The sequence below is a fragment of the Urocitellus parryii genome, chromosome 10 (genome assembly GCF_045843805.1).
Source record: "Urocitellus parryii isolate mUroPar1 chromosome 10, mUroPar1.hap1, whole genome shotgun sequence".
Classification (NCBI taxonomy): domain Eukaryota; kingdom Metazoa; phylum Chordata; class Mammalia; order Rodentia; family Sciuridae; genus Urocitellus; species Urocitellus parryii.
Genome location: NC_135540.1, coordinates 142,076,531 through 142,094,673, shown reverse-complemented (window position 1 = coordinate 142,094,673; position 18,143 = coordinate 142,076,531). Strand labels below are relative to the sequence as shown.

The following is an 18,143-nucleotide window of genomic DNA, read 5'->3' as shown; positions in this document are numbered from 1 at the left end:
TGTTTACAGACCCAGGGTACCCCCAGGGGACAGCGGAGTCCTTCTGGGCGTGGGCCTGAGTTGCACAACACTCTGGCTGCAGCAGACGGCCCCGAAAAAGTTGTTTTTCACCAACGGCAGCTGGAGGGGCAGCTGGGAGGTCAGCACTCCCCACGGGAGCTGCCGGGCCTGGGGCCAGGAGGGGGCCTGGGGCCACAGTCCCACCTCCACCAGCAGGCTGCCCTGGACAAGTGGACCCACAGCCCTGGCACTGCGAGCTGTCTGAGAGCTGGCCTCCCTCCTGGGGGTGGTAACCACGGCCACCTGGTGTGGAGGCTCAGAGCTGAAGGCCCCGAGGGTCAGCCGGGCTCAGACCCCACCTTGGCCTCCCCTGCACTCAAGAGCAGCCGGGGCGTGTGGGGGGGTGAGGGACGAGAGGTGGCACCGGGCAGACCCTGGTCAAGAGCCTCCAGGCACTGTCGTTGTCCCCACCACATCCAGCTCATCCTCAGGTGACCCCAAACCGCCAAGGACGCAGCATCAACTCCACTTCACAGCTGAGGAAGCTGCAGCTCAGAGGGCAGGGCCACCAGGGCCACTTGAGCTCTGCCTCCCACCCCACAGCACTGCTTGTCTCGGGAGGGAGCCCGGAGGCTGGGTGGCCCCCAGCAGTGTGCCTGGTGGGCGTGGGAGGAGATACCGCCCTCCACCAGCTCGCTCCCCTCACCCACATGGCCGGGTGTCAGTGTCTGCCCCCTGGGGGGACAGTCTGAGGAGGGGAGGGGTCTTCTGCCCACCACACGGAAGGTGCCAATGCAGGGCACCGGCAGGACCCCCGGCCCTGGTTCTGGAACTCTAGAGGCCAAGGCTGGGTGAGGGCTTTTCTTGCCCAAGACCTGGGGCTGGAAGTCAGCGGAGGAGCTGGGCTTTGTACCCCGTGGCCTGACTTGAGACCCTTGGCAAAACCAGAGGTCCTGGGGACAGGTATGTCCCGATCCTTAGCTGTTGTAGAAACCTGTCCTTATCACAGAGGCCACCGCCTCGGTCCAGGCTCCTACACCTAGCAAGGTGTGCGACACGGCGCCCCCAGGAAGGCGCCAACTGCTCGGCGTGGGCCCCAACACCCCTCAGACGGACAACTCTGTGCTTGTAAACTTTAATTTCCGTACAGTAGAGAAACACACGGGGGGCGGGCAGCTGTGCAGCGAAGCTCAAGACACACCTGGAGGCACACACGGGAGGAGGTGTCCACCAGAGCCCGCTGCCCCCACCAGGCTCTGTGGGCAAGGCGGGGCCGGCTCAGTCCTGCACTCGGGCGGCTCTCCCCTCGGCCACCTGGGGCTGAACTTCTCCAGGCAGCAGCCGAGTGTGTGCATCACGCTCTGCTCCCTGCTGCTCCCTGTGCTCCTGGGAGGGTGCACCTCGTGGCGGGTGCAGGGCTCGGCTCAGCAGAGGGTTGTTCACTGGCACCTGCTCCAGGCCAGTCCCTGTTGGACCCTGACCCTGCCAGGGGTCACGGGCACAGCCTGCCCTTTGGGGAGTCTAGGTGGCAGGGCGGGCAGCCCCTGTCATACCATGGGGGGGCACGCAGCAGAAGGAACCTGGACAAGAGGGTGAGGGAGGTGCTCACGAGGGAGGAGCAGACGTGGGAGCTGGGACCTGAAGTGGGTGGTGAGTGGGACTAGGGGGACATTTCAGACAGAGGGATGGACAGGCGCAGAGGCAGGAAGCCGAGGAAGAGGGTAGACTTCAGGAACTGCAGGAGTTTTATAGGTTCCAGAGAACGTCGAAGGTGACCTTCAAGAGCAGGTGCACCAGGGGAGCACGGGACTTCCCTTGTGGTGCTGGGATTTGGGATCAAGGCTGAGATCTGGTCCTCCAGCCAGGCCCAGCCTGGGACTTTGGGAGGCTGTGGCGTCCTCCCTGCTGAGGACCACAGGTCCTCCGTCCGGGTCCTGGAGAGGCTCTCTCCCTGCCATCTGCAGGGCCTGACCTGGCGCTTGATGCTGGAGGGGTGGCCCGCCTCACACGACCACCTCGGGCACAATGCTGAACAGGAGGTCATCGTTGCCCCGCTGCACCTCCAGCAGGAGCGGAGACTCTTTCATGATGGCCTCCTGCAGCTCACTCGAGTCCGCCAGCGGGCGCCCGTTGACCTTGACGATGATGTCGCCATCTTGGATTCCCCCTCTGCCAAAGGGAGAGACACAGGGGCACTCTTCTCAGGGGCCTGGGCTCAGCCAGGACATGGTGGGGTTCAACGGCAGCAGGTGAACAAAAACTACGTCAGTGAGAAAGAGCAGCAAGCAGACCACGAAGCCCCTTCCCCAGAAGGTAACCAGTGGGTGCGGAATAGCGTTCTCCATGTGCCCCAGCCCAGGCCATGTGGGCCATCTTTGCAGGAAGCTCACAGCCACCTGAAGTCAGTGCAGGAGACCCGGCCCAGGCTCCACCCCCCACCAGGGTCTGCCGCCCGCCTCCCAGGCAGCCTCCCCGCCTCTTGGCAGAGCCTACCTCTGGGAAGGCGAATTTGGAACAACCTCCTGCACATAAATCCCACTGCTGACCGACGGGAAGTCGGGGTCGCCAGCCTTGAGTTCCTCCACCAAACTGAAAGGACAGCTCCCTGTGAAGCCTCTTCCCAGCCCCGGAGCCAGCTCCTCGGCATGCAGCTGCCCACCCTCCGCCCAGGCCAGACAAGGAGCCTCCCGGGGCCGCCACACTGCCCTGTCCTGCCACCTGAGCACTCCATGTCCCCCACGAAAATCTCAATGCAAGGCCCCATTAGAAATGTAGAGAGCAGAGCTGGAGGGGAGGAGGGAGGGTGCACAGGAGGAAGGAGGCAAGGCAGAGGGAGGAGGGGGCGATAGGTGATGGAGGGAGGAAGGTTAGTGGGGAGCAGAAAGGAGAGATGGACAGACACTCGGCACGTCCGTTACGGAAGGCTCAGAGGAGACTGGACAGATGGCAGGACGGGCAGGGAACAGAGGAACAGGAAGGACACATGAGCAGGCCCACCAGTGTGGTGGTCTCCATTACAGAGGGCCTCCAAATTGCACCCCTGGAGAAACAGGGAGAGTGTCCTCTGGGGACCGTGTGGTGGGGTGGGTATCCCAGTTCTTCCCAGAGCTCCTCGATGCCTGCACATCCTCTGGCTTCAAACCCTCGGACCTGATTGGTGGACCCTGTCTCCCTCCTCTGCCCACTTCTCCATCCAGCCTGGGTATTTCTGGGCACTGATCACGTAGGCCTGCCATTAGGGGCAGAGTAGAGTGGGTGGAACACAGTCCTTGCCCCCAGGGGCTCATGGCCAGGAGGTGGGGAGGGGTCCCACGAACAGCAGGGGAAGGCAAAGCTGGGGCTCTGCAAAGAGGGGTGGCCTGTGAGGAGGCAGAAGCGCATCCCCCAAATCCATGCACTCCCAGGACCTCAGGGTGCGACCTTGTTGGAAACAGGGTCTTTGCAGATGGGATCAGTTAAGGATCCTGAGATGAGGTCATCCTGATGTAGGGTGAGTCCTGAGTCCAGGGACTGGGGGTTTTATAAGAGAAACAGGGGGAGATTCGGACACAGACACACAGAGGAGGCCACATGGACACAGAGGAGGGATTGGCATGATGTGGCCACAAGCCAAGGACACCCAGAGCCACCAGGAGTGGAAGAAGCAGGAAGTTACTCCCTGAGCCCCCCAGAGGGGCCCCACTGGCACCCTGACAGCAGACTTCGGGTCCCCAGAACTGGGAGCTGACACATTCGGCTGTGCTTAGCCACCCACTTTGTGGTGACTTGTGTGGCAGCCCCAGGAAGGATCCAGAGAAGCACAGGAGAAGTCCGAGCATTGGCCAGGCCAGGACCGGGGCAGCCCGAGCAGGGGCACGCAGGGGGCACCCCTCACCTGGGAGTGATGGTCCGCATCCGAATGCCGATGAACCGCTTCTTCCAGTCTGGAAATGAGTAGAGCAGGACTGGGTTACAGCTGCTGAAAAGCCACCGCCCTCCCCGAGAGGACCAGCAGGGGACAGGAGGTGCCCCGTGGGACCAGGAAGCAGCAGGAGCCACCCTGCCTGAGGCAGCCGGCCCCATGCGGCCAGGCTCCTGCAGCTGTCCTCTCAATACTCCCCAGAGCTAGGAGATGCCCAGCTGCAGTCCCCCACACCACTGCCTTCACGTCCACTCCATCGCTGTTCCACCCATCAGCTCCAACACCCGCTGCCCTTGCTGAGCTCCACACCCAACCCCAAGGGCCCTCCCCCGCCCCACACTGCCAGTCCCCAGTGTCCTTACTTGGAACTGAACCTACCTGCCCATAGACAGTGACACCTGAATCGCCCCGTGAGCACTAGCCAAGCCCACTGAGGTGGCCCCGCAGGCGTCACAGACCCAGAGACTACAGTGACACATTGTGGACTATTAAACAAGACGCAATTCGTTTCACATTTTCAGTTCATAAAAGCTTTCTGGCCACAATGGACTGAAGTAGAAATCAGTAATAGAAATAAACCCAGAAAGCTCTCAGCTAGTTTCAAAGGAGGAATCAAAAGGGAAATGAGAAAGTACTTTCAACTGCAGAAAAGTGAAAATCCATGAAGCTTTGTGGGAATAAGGCAGCTCTGAGAGGGAACCAGCTTAAGTGTGTGTGTCACAAAAGGGTGGCCTCAAGTCAGGGCCCAGATTCCTCCCGAAAAACACGGAACGGAGGCCGACGAGACCTCAAGTGAGCACATGGAAAGAAATAGAGTCTGAATCGATGAGATAGAAACCACGGAGAAGAGAGACGCAACCCAAATCTCAGTCTTTGCCACCAAAACCCTGATAGACCTTTAGCAGCATGACTGGGGGAAAGAAGAGACACCATTGTCACCGGGAGAGCTGGAGAGGCCGCATGGCACGGACCCAGAGACAGCACCAGGGTGTCACCAACCACCTGAGGCCAACACGCCTGGAAACGCGCTGTCCTCCCCCAGGACGGGAACCGGACGACAGGGGACTGGACCAGGATGTCCACTCTCACCACTTCCCTTGAATATTTTACCAGAAATTCTTCCCGGGTAGGAAAAAGAGAGAAAGGACATTCAGGCTGGACAAGAAGAGGTCCGGCTGTGACATTCGGGCTGTCAGGCCATCTATGTAAACAATCTAGTAGACTCTACAGAAAGTGACAGTGAGCACCAGTGTCACGGCTGGACCTGACGCTCCCAGCGGCTCCTGGGTTGAAGGTCCCCGGGCAGCACTGTCCAGGGGCGGGGCTCCTGGGAAGGCGCACTCAGGGCTCTGACCTCAGTGGACTAGCCCTCGGGTGCAGTCATCTGAATGGACTCTCGGAGGTGGTGGGAACCACAGGGGGTGTGTCTGTCCCTGTGCCCTCCTCTTGCTCTGCTCCTTGAGGCGGGCAGCTCTGCTTCCCCGTGAGTCCCCTGACCATGCTCTGCCTCACCTCAGGCCCCGAAATGATGGCACCAACTGACCACGGACTGACTCCTCTGGAGCCGACTCACAGTAAGCCTCTCCTCCTCTGGCTGATTTTCTCAGGCCCTCGACTCCGTGGCGGGAAGGTGACTGGCCATCAGGGAGGCAGCGGTCTCAGGATCAACACGCCAACAGCGTTTTATTTGTATATTCTTGTTACAAACCATCAGCGACTGACCTGGACACTGCGAACCATGGCCACTGCTGAGAAGGGCCAAAGAGGACCCAATCGACGGGGAGAGACTGGGTTGGCAGGTCCGAAGACCCAACAGTGTGAACAGCAAGCCAGTTCTCCCTAGGCTCATCTCTAGGTCCAATGCAAGCCCGACCCAGACCCCAGCAGGTCACCAGAGTGAAAAGCTAACCCTGAAGGTTTGGGAGTGAAAGACTAGAGGAGCCAAAACAGCTGGAGGAAGAGCCAAGAGCAAGGGGGCCGGGGTCAGGGGGCTCCACACCCAACCTGAAGCCTCTCTCTCTACTTTGCACCATATAAAAATGTATTTTGAAATGTGTTTTAGCCCCAAGTCTGAAACCTCAAAAAGCAGGACTTCTGGGGGAGAATCGTGGTCTTGGCTGCGGAGATCCCTTAGCTACAACACTAGATGCGTGACCTAGTCCCAAAGAAGCTGGATTCATCCAATTGTACCAAGTTTCTGCTCTTTAAAGACACTGTTAAGAGAAGGAAAAGGCCAGTCAGGCCAGCAGAGAGCCCCTGCAGCTCACGTATCAGGCCCCTGTGCCGACCAGAGGGAACCTGGAGCCCTCCAGGAGCACCAGCAACCCGACGCTTCACCCAAGATGGACGACTTTACCAGCCACGTGGTGGGTGGTGTCTGCAGGCTCTGGTTTTCAACTGGCTCACGGCACAGGGTTCTGCAGCCCCCCAGCTGCAGAAGGGTCTGGGGTCAGCAGGGAGACAGGCCAGTAAGGGCTCTGGTGGCCAGAGGCCAGGTGTGGGTAGTTCTGCAGGTCGGCCCCGAGGACTTGCTGGTGGGAGGGGCGAGGGCTGAAGGCTGGAGGGACAGGGCTGCCCTTCACTGAGGGGCGGCTGGGGGCTGGTGGGCAGGAGTCTCCTCCTACAGCTGGGGAGAGGTCCGTGGGGAGGTGAGTCTGTGGACTCAAGTCTAAGCCCAGGAGGCTGGACGGGGACGGGCCAAGCCCAAGTCTGAACATCTGGGCCACCCTAGCGGCTCCCTCCTGGCCACTGGCTGCAGGTCAGCGTGGTTCACGGCGCGAGGCCACGCTGAAAGAGGTAAGGTGCAGCCTCCCGCACACACGTGGGGGCAGGGCCTGGTCCCTTGCAGGTGAAGGGTGCCTTCCCAGCAGAAGCCCAGCTTGGGGTCACCTGGGAGGCCAGGGACAGTCACTGGGTAGGAGGACCCCTTGCTGCCCCTCCAGCAGGGCCAGCAGCCCAGCCACGGAGGCAGCTCTCTAGGGACACGGGGCCAGGGGCAGGGGTGTGCTCCTGACCCCAGGTTCCCGCAGCCTTTGCTGAGTGTTGTGACCAAGGGCGTGAGCCACTGGCCGGAGGAGCTGGGCGCCTGGCTGCGCTCCTTCCTCAGCCCAGGGCTCTGCCGCCCCAGGGTGCCCTTCAGAGGGAGCCCAGAGCACCGGGAGGCCGCCGAATGGCCAGGAGATGGAGCCTGAAAGGGCCCGTGACCTGGGCACAGGAGCTTTAGAAGCAGAATGTGGTAAAGCCCCTGAGCAGGAATGTCACCGCCACAACCCAAAACACGTAGGGCGCACTCCACTCCAGGGCTCCGTGCACAGGGGCTGCTCCCCGGCTCCCTCCTGTCCTCCCAGGGCTCTGCCCCAGCCCCTCCTGCTCCCACCCACATCCCACCTTCTAGAAACCCTGCTGGCTCCACCTTCAAGCAGACCCCACCCATCAGGTCTCCTGACTGCTGCCCCCCCCCAGGGCACTGAGAGCGCCTGCTGTTCCGTGGCTCGCCTGGCCCCCCAGCCAGGGGAGCCCCTGCAGTTACCCCCACTCTCTCCAGGCCCCAGCTCCCGGGCACAGCCCTTGGCCCAGGGGCCCACCACTGCCAGGGCCTCCTCTCCAGCCCCCACGCTGGCCCACCCCTGGGATGTCACACGTCCTGCTCAGGGCCAGACGGGGCCTCCCCCATCTCCTGAGCAGGTGCCCCTCTGCCACATGCCACCTCCAGGGGTCTCCTGCTCCCTGTCCTCTGCAGCCTCCCACCTGCCTTCCTCCTGGTCACCTGTTGGCCCTTGGGGCACGCTCTTTGAGGGCTTAGCCCAGCCTGCAGGAGGGCCAGGGAGGGAGAGGCAGCTGGACACCTGCCCTGGCTGCTCCGGCCTTGTGTGTGACCAAGCCAGAGTTCAGCTGGACCTTGTCCAGAGCTCCGGAGGAGAGGCTGGCCTGGGCTCAGCTGCCCCCTCTCCCTGGAGAAGGAATGAGAGGCACAAGACCCCTGCCCAGCCCTGGCCTCGGCTCTGCCCTGCCCTCCTGCTCCAGCCCTGCCTCTGTGGGTGGGGGCTGCCTCTCCCACTCCCCGGTCTGCTTGGGAAGGACCTCCCCAAGTTCCGCCTGTCCCCCGCCCACTCCTGACCCTGCAGCTTTCCTGAGCTCTACAGCCAAGGAGGCCCTGCCCCCCACAGTGCAGTGGTCACGTGACCTGAAACCCCCCCCCCCCCCCCCGGCATCTGCCACCCTGGACAAGAACAAGAGTGCACTTAGCATCCTGATTTAATAAAAAGATTGATCATTTTAAAGAACTTTAACTGGGTTTGGATCATTTCATACTTTTATTTAGAAAAAGAAAAAAAAAACAAACTCTAACTTTGGAAGAATTTTAAAACAACAGATTCGCTTCTCAGCTAAGATATCTGGGGGTCTTTGTGGGAGGGGGTGGTCTGCACTGTCCTTGGGTGAGGGATGAAGGTTTCTCAGGGGCCAGGTGAGGTCAGTGCTGACCAGGACAGTCCCCTTGACACAGAGAAGCCAAGCCAGGTGCTGGCGGGTCCTTTTCCAAGAAAGGAGAGAAAGAGGCCACCACGCCACTCCAGCAAGACAGGCAGCCCACACCTCACCCACAGGCACCGCCACTGACCCCGGGTGGCCCAGTCCAGGGGACCAGAGAGCTAGGACAGCTAACTGGAGAGGCTCAGAGAAGGAGGACCCAGCTACCAAGGAACCAAGGTGCAGCCTGGTCTAGCTCTGAGGCTCCCGGCAGCCAAGAAGAAGAGGCCTGGGCTCAGATGGTGCCCACTGCCCAAGAGGAGGAGGCTGGGCTCCGTGGGAAAGAGCCCTGCCCAGCCCCAGACTGTCTTCACCTAAGGGCACTGAGGAACGAACGCAGGGTCCGGTGGCCATTCTTCCTTTGACCAGTCCTCAGGCTGCGCTGGGGTCCTTGTGCTTGGCGGGCAGGATGGTGGAGGAGGGGCGAGCAGAGAGGGCCCTGCTCAGTGGAGTGCTGGTGAGGGGCGGGGGAGACAGGGAGCCAGGTGAGGGCGAGGGTGCCGGGTGCCCAGGCCTGGGTGTCGGCCAGGAGGTGAGCGCAAGATGGAGAAGCTCAACTGGGCCACCAGGAAAGGGCCCAGGTCAGGAGTGTGCCTCCCCTGGAAGGTGGCGCCACCACCAACCAAAGGTGACGGGGGTGATCTCACTGGGATAGCCACCTTGTGCCGTGGCAAGACCTCTCCCAGAGGGGTGCTCATGGCCACGTAGGAGTGGACAGGGTGGAGTGGGCAGCCCTGTTGGGACAGGGTGAGGAGAGGGAAGTTGGCCAGAGGTGACTTCCAAGGACAAGGGTCATGTGCTCCTCTGGAACAGAGGGCACCCCACCAAGAGGTCTCCATGGCCCACAGGTGGAAGAAGTAGTTAGCAACGGGTGGAGGGATGGGTGAGGAAGGGAGGGGAGGAGGGACAGCTGAATGGGAAAATGGATGGGCACACGGACATTAGGATGGACAGATGGACAGATGGATAGACTAGGTAGTGGGTGGATGGTGAGTGAGTGGGGTGGGTGGATGAGTGCATGGATGGAAGAGTGGAAGGAAGGGAGAGATAGATGGATGGATAGATGAATAGAATCATAGCAGGTAAACGGCTGGAAGAAGGAAGGAAGGAAGGATGGGTTGGGGGCAGGTGAGTGGGCAGGTGGATGGATGAGTGAGCTGGTGGGTGGATGGGTGAATGTATGGATGGATGGGTGGGGGGCAGGTGGGTGGGCAGGTGGATGAAAGGATGGGTGGATGGGTGGATGGATGGATGGATGGGTGGGTGGGCTGATGACAAATAGGTGGGTGGAAAGGTGGGAGGATAAATGGACAGATGGATGGACAGGTCCACGGGTGAGTGGGTAGGTGAGTGGGCAGGTGGACTGGTGGATGGGTGGGTATTAGGAAGAAACCATCAAACTGTGACAACGAAGGAACAGCCCAGCCAAGAGGAACCAGAAGGTCCAAGCTGATGAAGAGAACTGAGGCCAGAGCTCCGGAGCCACCGGACGTGTCTGGACGGCAGCAAGTGAGGAGGGGCAGGGAGGCCCCCGAGAGGCCACAGAGGAGCTGTCCTGGCGTCCCCTGGCTCTGGGAGGGTGAAGGGACTCCGTCTAGTGGTGAGCACTGCTCACAGCGCACCTGCTCCGACGCTGGCCCCGGAGCCGGGAGGCAGGGCCTGGCCCTGGGGGAGCCCCTGCCCCCCGCCCCCCAGGAGGCCGTACCTTTGATGTGCTTGTCCTGGAACTCTGACAGGAAGCGCGTGATGCGGTCCGAGGGGATGGCAAAGGAGATGCCAGCTGCCACCTTGAGCGTGTTGATGCCAATGACCTCACCATCCTGGCAGGGCCGTCAAAGCAGGGTGGTCACACGAGGGAGCCCAGGCACACTGCTGCCCACGAGGCACGGTGCCCACAGCCTCCTCTCCAGGGGGGCCTCCATGCCCCCACAGGGACACTCCTGGACTAGCCCCAACTGGCCTGAGGGGTGGCTCCTGGGTCGTCCCCCTTCTGCTATCTCCAGAGAGACCTTCTCCGTCCCCTGCCCCACCCTCTGCCCTGGGCAGCAGTGCCCCTGGACCCAGGATGCCAAGGGAGAGGGAGGGCTGTGCCAGGGCGCTGTCTTCGTGTCTAGGAAGCAGGGGGCAGGGAGTGGGGCCAGGCAGCCCCACCGCATCCCTCTGTCCCTGAGCCCCCCCCCCCGCCTCTTCCCCAGCCACCAGGACCTCAGTCTTGAGAAGGACCTCACTCCCCTCAGCCTGGGCAGCACCCTGGCCTGCGCCCTGGCCCGGGGTGGGATGTACCTTGAATATAAACCTGAGGGCGGGAGGCCCAGGGTGACGATGGCCCAGACTGTCTCCTGCCCAACGCACTCGGGGCGCTGCTCTCGGGCAGTTCCCTTGAGGGCATGGGGCAGCGTGGCCTTGGGGATGAGTCCCCTCCGGGGCCTGCGGCCCAGCCGTGCTCCTGTGGTTAGGTGTGCGGGTTCTGGGCCCCACTGTGGGTCCTGTCCCTGCCTTGAGGCTGTGCCCCCTGTGAGCAAAGCCCTGGAGACAGGAGACGCTGGACCTAGGAGACACTCACCAGGTTCACCAGGGGTCCCCCGGAGTTCCCGTACTGCGGGGGAGGAAACAGGTGTTAGCTCTGCCTGAGCCCCAAGCACCCCCCTGCCCGGCCCTGGCTCAGGCGGTGGAGACACACAGCACTCTCCCCGCAGTCTGGGCTCAGCCCTGCCTCACCCACAGGAGAGCTGAGGCCACGGAGGCCACCCACAGCCCTCTGAGGCCTCCCCTGTCCACCAGCGCTCTCCGCGCAGGCCCCCTGCTTTGGTGTCTGCACCACTGGCGGGCGGGGTCACCCAGCGGGCATGCAGTGCAGGGCACCTTCTCGGTCCTGCTGGCCTGGCCCGGGGTCCCTATAGAGACTAACGGTTCCAGCCCCGGGAGTCGCGCAGGCGCAGCGGGCGTGTGCCACGCTGTCTGGGCAGAGCCCTGAGAATGCAGGGGAGGCACCACAGGGAGGCAGAGGGCCCAGCTGGGCACAGCCAGACATGACCCAGCCTGGCAGAATGCAACGCTGCCCGGGGGACAAGGCATCCGGGTTGTGGCCAGGCCTCCCCATCGCTGAAGGACCATTAGGGTCTGAACCCCCAGGGTGGCCGGCCAGCCTGGGCACAAGGCCCGGGTCTGCACTGCTTTTGGCAGCAGTCAGGAGCTGGAACCTGCTCCGGGGACAGGAGCAAGCCAGGTCTTGGGTGTGAACAGGGTGTGCCAGGGCCTGGCGGCCTCCCCTGCTCTGGGACTCACATTGATGATGGCGTCTGTCTGGACGTAGTCCATGTCTGAGTCCCGGAGGCCCAGCTCCCTGCCGTCCCGCTGGGCAGTGCTGACGATGCCCGTCGTCACAGTGTTCTGTAGGGCGAAGGGACTGCCAATGGCCACCACAAACTCACCAGGCCGCAGGTCTGCCGAGTGACCCAGCAGCAACACAGGGAGCTTTTTCTGGGGGGACGGGGAGAAGAGAGGGAGGCTCAGGTGGTCCCAGGGAAGCCGGGGGCAGCTGTACAGGGAGGGCCCCATGAGGCCGAGCCAGGCCCCCGCATGGACCAGGGCCAGGACAGCACCAGACCCAAGCTGGAGCCACGGAACAGAGACTCAGTAGGGCTGGCCACGTGGCCCACCACAGGGAGGCACAGAAGGCCCAGCTGGGCACAGCCTCTGAGCTCCTGAGCCTCCGGGCTTAATGGCCACAGGACCCTCTGGAAATCTGGATGTGCCTGGGGTGGACAGCTCTGCAGGTGCCAGAGCCAGCTGAGGACCCCTCGACACCCCTCCTCCTGACAGACGCACAGGGCACCCGAGTCCCGGGGTGGGCTGACATGGCCACCCACGCCAGCCCCAGTGCCCCTCTTAGCTTCACGTGGGGCTCAGAGCCTCTGTCTGACCTGTGACTGGGCTGGGAGCTGGCAGAGGGGCCAAGTCCAACTTGCTCTGCACTCAGGAGCTGCAGGAGGCTCCGAGGGGTGCCCTCGAGTGCCCATGAGCAAGTGCAAAGGTGCACACACAGGGCAGGTGACTGGCAAGAGCCAGGCAGCCCTTTAGTGGCATCCACGTCAATTCCAGGGTCTGGTCTGCCCGAGTAGCCTGAGACGTCACCGCTGGGGAGGCTGGGGAGGGCCACCTGGGACTGCCTGCCCACGGCCAGACCACATGGGCCTAGCTCTGGAGGGAGCAGGACGGCTTCTCCCCTCTGGCCCTCTCCTCCTGGCCTCTGTCCTCCCCTTGCCCTCTAGCCCTGTTGGGGGCCTCATGTCGAGTGAGACACCTTCCTGGGGCAGTTTTCATAACAGCTGTCCGTGGAGAAGAGGGGGCATCCGCAGACCCCGGCGGGCGTGGGCACGGACCCCTGTGCTCTGGTACTGGCCATGAAGCTTCCGTCCATGGCATGTAGGGACTCAGGAGGAGGAGCCAGGCCACCCACCAGAAGGCAGGGACCCAGAGAGCAGACCTCGGAGAGGCCAGAGGGCCAGGGTGGCTTGTGTGCAGGGAGGCCCGAGACCGGAGCTGGCCAGCTGGGAGGCAGAGCCTCCGCTGGGTTGGCGCCACAAGGCCACCAGGCTCAAGGGGGCTTCCCCTGGGGACATGTCAGGAGGTGCTGGCCAGGGGTTCAGTACTGGGTTTCACTGGCTCGGGCAGCACCTATGGGCACAGGTGTCCACCAGAGCATCTGCTCTGCCCACCTGGCGTCCACGCTGGCTGGTCCCTCAGGACAGTGCCATGAAACCAGGCGGACAGAGCCAGCCGGCACTGTCTGGCTCTCCCCTCCCGACCTGGGCCCCGGGGCAGGGCCAGCTGTGGTCCTCAGGCCACGCCCCCTCTGCCTGCGCTCACTGCTGGGCACAGTGACCTCACCCTGGCCTGGCCGACGGCCCCTCTGGACATCAGCACAATCGCCCAGGGGTGACAGAGACCACAGGGCCCCAGCCCACAGCATGACCACCAGGCGCGTCACAGGATGGGCCGGCTTCTGTCCTCGAGCCTGCTCCTGCCAGGACTCAGGTTCCCTGACTTTAAAGGGAGGTGACGCCCCAGACTCAGCAGCTGGAACTGTCTGCACCGCTGCTCCAGCCTGCCTTGGCAGGGCCACAGGAGGTCCTGCCAGAGACCTGTCACGACGAGTGCTGTCCACCTGTGTCCAGGGGAGGGGCCAGACCCCAACTCAGCACCAGGGAAGCCCCATGTGCAGGCGCCCACCAGAGGCTTAGTGACTGCGTGACAGTCGCGGAGGTGGCCATGAGAACCCCAAGGTGGCCTAACGACCACACTGGGCACCAGGAACAAGCCCAGGGAGGCCCAGCGTCTCGGCTCAGCAGGCTGACTCTGCCACACTTGGCCACGGTCCTGGGAGTTACCTGCCCTCCCCCAGCCTCAGTTTCCCCGTCTGAGATTCCAGGCAGGGACAACCTGAGTAAGCACGGCTTGTGCCCAGCACCAGACACAGAGTCCCTGTGCCGGGGCAGCAGTGCTGGGCAGCCAGAGGCAGGGGCAGATGCTGTGGAGGGCAGGGTGGGTGTCTCCAAGGCTCTGGCCTCAGTGGCCACATGGGACAGCTGCATCTGCAGGAGTAGGCCCCAGGTGCACCCATGGAGCCCCGTCCTGGGGAGTGACGAGGACCCGGTCCCACTGCCCGCCACATGCTCCCTGGCCAGTCACGCAGTCTTGCTCGGTCCTGCGCCTGGGGCCGGGAAAGGCAGGGCTCCAGAGACCCAGGCTCCAGCTCTGACTTGGCCAGTGACCCTGGGAGGACTGCTGGTGGCCCTCAGGACTCAGCTGTCCTAGGGACGTTGGGCCGGGCGTCCAGAGGGGTCAGGAAGAGGCTGCCTCACGGTGCCCCTGCCGTCCCTGAGCTCACCTTGGGGTGGATCTTGATGGTGGCGATGTCAGACTTCTTGTCGATGTCCTTGATGGTGGCCTCGTAGGAGTCTCCGTTCTGCAGCTGCACCTTGAGCTGCTGCCGGCCTGAGGCCGAGTTGCTGCTGGACACCACGTGGGCGTTGGTGACGATCAGACCCGCCTCCGACATGATGAAGCCCGAACCGCTGGACAGGGGCACGTTGCGGCCAAACAGAGGGTGTCTGCAGAGCGCAGGCACAGGGGTGCTCAGGCAGGCCTCCTCGGCCGGGGCAGGGGCAGGCAGCCGGGAGCGGAGCCCACGTGGGCGAGAGAGCACGGGCCTGGAGTCCCGGGGCTGCACAGATGGTGGCTGTGTCACCTACAGGCCATGCCCTGGCCATGAAGCTGGGCCCGCCTCACAGCCATAAAGAAGGGACGGTCACCCCCAGCCTGCAATTTGTTGCCATGAAGAGCCTGCCCGTGGAGGCCTGAGCGGCCCACGGAGGCACTGTCTGCCCACACAGGGCCCTGGAGCCAGACAGACTGGACCCTGATGGCCAGACCCGCTGATTAGCCGCAGCCCTCAGGCAGGTGTCTAAGCCTCGGGCCTCAGTCGCCCCATCTGGAAACAGGCTGTCTGCGTCGGGGCCACACCCACCAGAAGGGAGGGAGGGGCAGCAGAGGCAGCTTGGGGCAGGTGGGGCGTCACGGGTCCCAGCACAGGGCCGGTGCAGGGCAGTGCACAGTCCCTGGGGCTGCTAAGTGGACGGGAGCAGGGGGACCAGGCCCTTGGGGCCTGGACCAGTCAGGAGAGGAAACACCAGGAGGAAGGCCTGGCACATCTCAGGGGCACAAGGGCTTCTGCAAGGTTTAGAAATCGCCCCTCAGACAGCAGCAAGGCCACTGGGTGGCTCCAAGGTGGGCCAGGCCCACACACTCGCAGCTGGGGTGGGCATGGGCACAAGCGTTAGTCCTTGCCGCTGTCATGAAGTTAAGATGAGGTCACACTAGAGCAGGGCGGCCCCAAACACAGGGACCGTCAGATGCAGGGACACAGGGGCACAGGCCAGTGGGTGGACTGGACAACACAGCACAGCCCAGGATGCCAAGGGCTGCTGCCCACCAGCAAGGAGAGAGGCGGCCTGGAGCAGGCTCTCCCGGGGCCCAGGAGGGATGAGACAGACACACCCTGATGTTGGGCTTCTGGCCTCCAAAGCGGTGACCAGCCCTTCTGTGGCCAGGCCACGTGGTCTTGACCCTTCTATCGGAAGCCAGGAAAACAACGCAGCACTTGCCCAGGGAAGCACAGCCCTGCCCGGGTCAGGCCCACGGCGACGGGCAGAGCGCGAGTTTGTGTCCAGCAGCTCAACCACCCTGCGCTCTGAACCTGGCACTGTCCCCCCTGGCTGTGACAGCCCTGTCCTGCCCAGCACCTCCAGAAGCCCTGCACAGCCTCCGTGCCCAGCACGTGGGGTTTGCAGACAGGGCCCAAGGGGGTCCTGAGGTCTCCTCCCTGTGCCCACACCTGGGTCAGGGGTCACCATCCACTCAGATCACTGCCTCCAAGGCCAAGGAGGGACTGGCACTGCAACCCCCCCAGGCCACCTGCCGTCAGTGATCAGTGGCGTGGGGCTGGTGCCCCCGGCTCTGCAGAGAGCTGGTGTGGCTGTCCAGACACAGAGGGACAGCAAAGTGCCACTTAGTGCCCCTGGTTGTAATTTCCTCAATGACTTGTCTCAGGGCCCCCAGGGAAGGGCAGCCAGGGGTCAGCCTCTGCACAGAGACCGGTTCCACCCTGGGGTCAGGAGCCCGGGTCAGCCGCAGCGGGGCCTCCAGTTTCGCGGCAATCTCAGGCCTGGGCTTCGGCCTCCTGGAATGGGGACAGCAGAGGCCCCTCCTGGGGCTCATGGGGAGATGCCTTGGGGTCCCATGAGCCTGGGACTGTCCACCAACGCAGGGCGCTCTGCAGACCGCTGGTCACGTGGACCACGGTCACATGTGCACTGAGTCCCGTGAGTGCCCATCTCCCTCCCGTAGGAGGTGGACACCCCCAGGGCTGCGCTGAGAAACCTGGGCCAAGCCTGGGCGCCGCGGGGAGCCTGAGAAGACCTGGCTCTGCCCCAGGACAGCCAGGGACGGCGGGTGTGGAGCCCGGCACCTGCACTCACTCCAGGCCAGACAGACGGGCTCCAGAGGCCCCTCTCCTCCCATCCCTATGAGGACGAGGACCACGGGCTCCCGCCAGACTCCTGGCCTCACCCAGGCCTCACCCAGGGCCAAGAGTAAAGCAGCGAGCGCTCTGAGCTCGAGAGACGTCGTGTGGGACCGCCTCCTCTTCCCCAGGACTGCACTGGACGCAGTGGCCAGTGTGCTCTGAAGGCCCTGTAATGCTGGGGCGGGGAGGCTGGGGCGGGAGGCTCTGGTAGGGCCCCAGGGGGGACCTGTGCTCCCTGACCCTCCCTCCTGCACCCCACCCTTCCCCCCCACTCACTCCTGCCCCTGCCACACTGGCCGGCCACCTTGGTTGGGGCCAGGCTGTCCTAGGCAAAGCCACTCTGCCAACCCCCTTGGGGACCCTGCTCGTAGCCTTGGTGTGGCCTCCGGGGCCCCAGGCAGCCCACCACCCTGATGCCCTGCTGCCTCACCCTGGCCACTGGAATCCAGCCGAGTTTGGGCCCCAGCAGGCAGAAGGGACCCAGGGGACACCAGGAAGCCACCCGGGTGCAGCAGGGCCCCACGCACCTCAGGAAGAGCTCGATGTGGACCACGGCTGGCGCGATCTTCTCCACCACGTCGGCGATGAAGTTGAACTTGTACCGCGGGCTGGTCAGCGGGTGGAGACCTGCACTGACAGAGGCAGCTGGTCAGGAGCCCCGCGGCTCCCAGCAGCCCTGACTGTCCTGGGGAGGAGGAAGCCCCACCTGAGACCCCTGTTGGGGCCGGCCTCTGCATGTGCAGAGCCTGGGGTACCTCACTGTATGATGTCCAGACACTTGGGACAGGTAAAGAAGGCTTCTGCAAGCTGAGCACCCTCAGATCGCCTCCCTGGACATTGCTGAGCTAGCCAGGAGGCCCAGAGAGGCTAAGACACTTGCCCTGGGTGACACAGCATTGATACTGGGGCCAGCGCTGGGCTCAGTACCCTGTGCCCTTCCTCTCTGATAGGACAGCTGTGTGCTTGCAGGAAATGACCATTGCACCTCCTCGTGGGCTCTGCAGGTCCTCTAGCCTGGGAGCTGGTGAGGTCCAGTGGGTGGGGAAGCTGCCCCCCAGCCCCAGTGTGGCCTTGCTGGAAGATGGTGACCGATTCCTGAGTGAACAGGGCCACACCTTCATCTCCCTTGGCCACAGCCCTGTCCTGCTGGCTGGGCGGCTGGTGAACTTCCCTGACCCTTCACCAGCTCGGGTCTCTGCTGCCCTTCGCCATGGGCTGCTGCCCGCCAGGCCCAGGCTGCAGGCGGGGGGGGGGCAGGGCACAGGCCACGGCTCTGGTCTCCTGCACTGGTCCTGGCCCCTGTGCTTCCAGGCAGGGCCCCTGCTCTGGCCTGGCCCTGGCTTGGCTGGGCAGGCCGCTTCCAGCTCTGTGGCTTCAGCGTTTCCTTACGCACCTGGCCTGAAGGTGCCCCTGGGCCTGCAGGGACAGGTGTGAGGGTGACTCGCAGACTGTGACCTCCCTGCCAGGGGCACCTCCACATGGCCACCCAGCCACCTCAGCTAAGGCCCAGCCCAGAGAGCACGGTGTGTAGCTGAGACCCCCAGGTCTCTGGAGGTGGGGACCGCAGACAGAGGACACCTGGTCAGCCTGAACAGAAGGCCACCTGTCAGGGGTGGCCAGGGGAGACGC

At 63.5% G+C, this 18,143-nt stretch overlaps 1 protein-coding gene across 2 annotated transcripts in view; it reads right to left on the bottom strand.

Moving 5' to 3' along the window:
• Window positions 1–1,130: 1,130 nt before the first annotated feature.
• The window catches only part of Htra3 (HtrA serine peptidase 3), a 22,686-nt gene continuing 5,673 nt past the window's right edge, over window positions 1,131–18,143 (bottom strand). Inside the window, exons 2-9 of one of the 2 annotated variants that reach the window (XM_026395289.2) lie at window positions 17,042–17,141; window positions 14,319–14,541; window positions 11,714–11,908; window positions 10,992–11,024; window positions 10,134–10,248; window positions 3,875–3,923; window positions 2,494–2,589; window positions 1,131–2,169 (exon numbers count right to left, since the gene is read on the bottom strand). In XM_026395289.2, the coding sequence (XP_026251074.2) occupies window positions 2,004–2,169; window positions 2,494–2,589; window positions 3,875–3,923; window positions 10,134–10,248; window positions 10,992–11,024; window positions 11,714–11,908; window positions 14,319–14,541; window positions 17,042–17,141 (977 nt within the window). In that variant the 3' untranslated portion in view covers window positions 1,131–2,003. Of the gene's footprint in view, window positions 2,170–2,493; window positions 2,590–3,874; window positions 3,924–8,201; window positions 8,883–10,133; window positions 10,249–10,991; window positions 11,025–11,713; window positions 11,909–14,318; window positions 14,542–17,041; window positions 17,142–18,143 lie in introns of those variants that run through there. The other variant, XM_026395290.2, reaches the window with a different exon arrangement.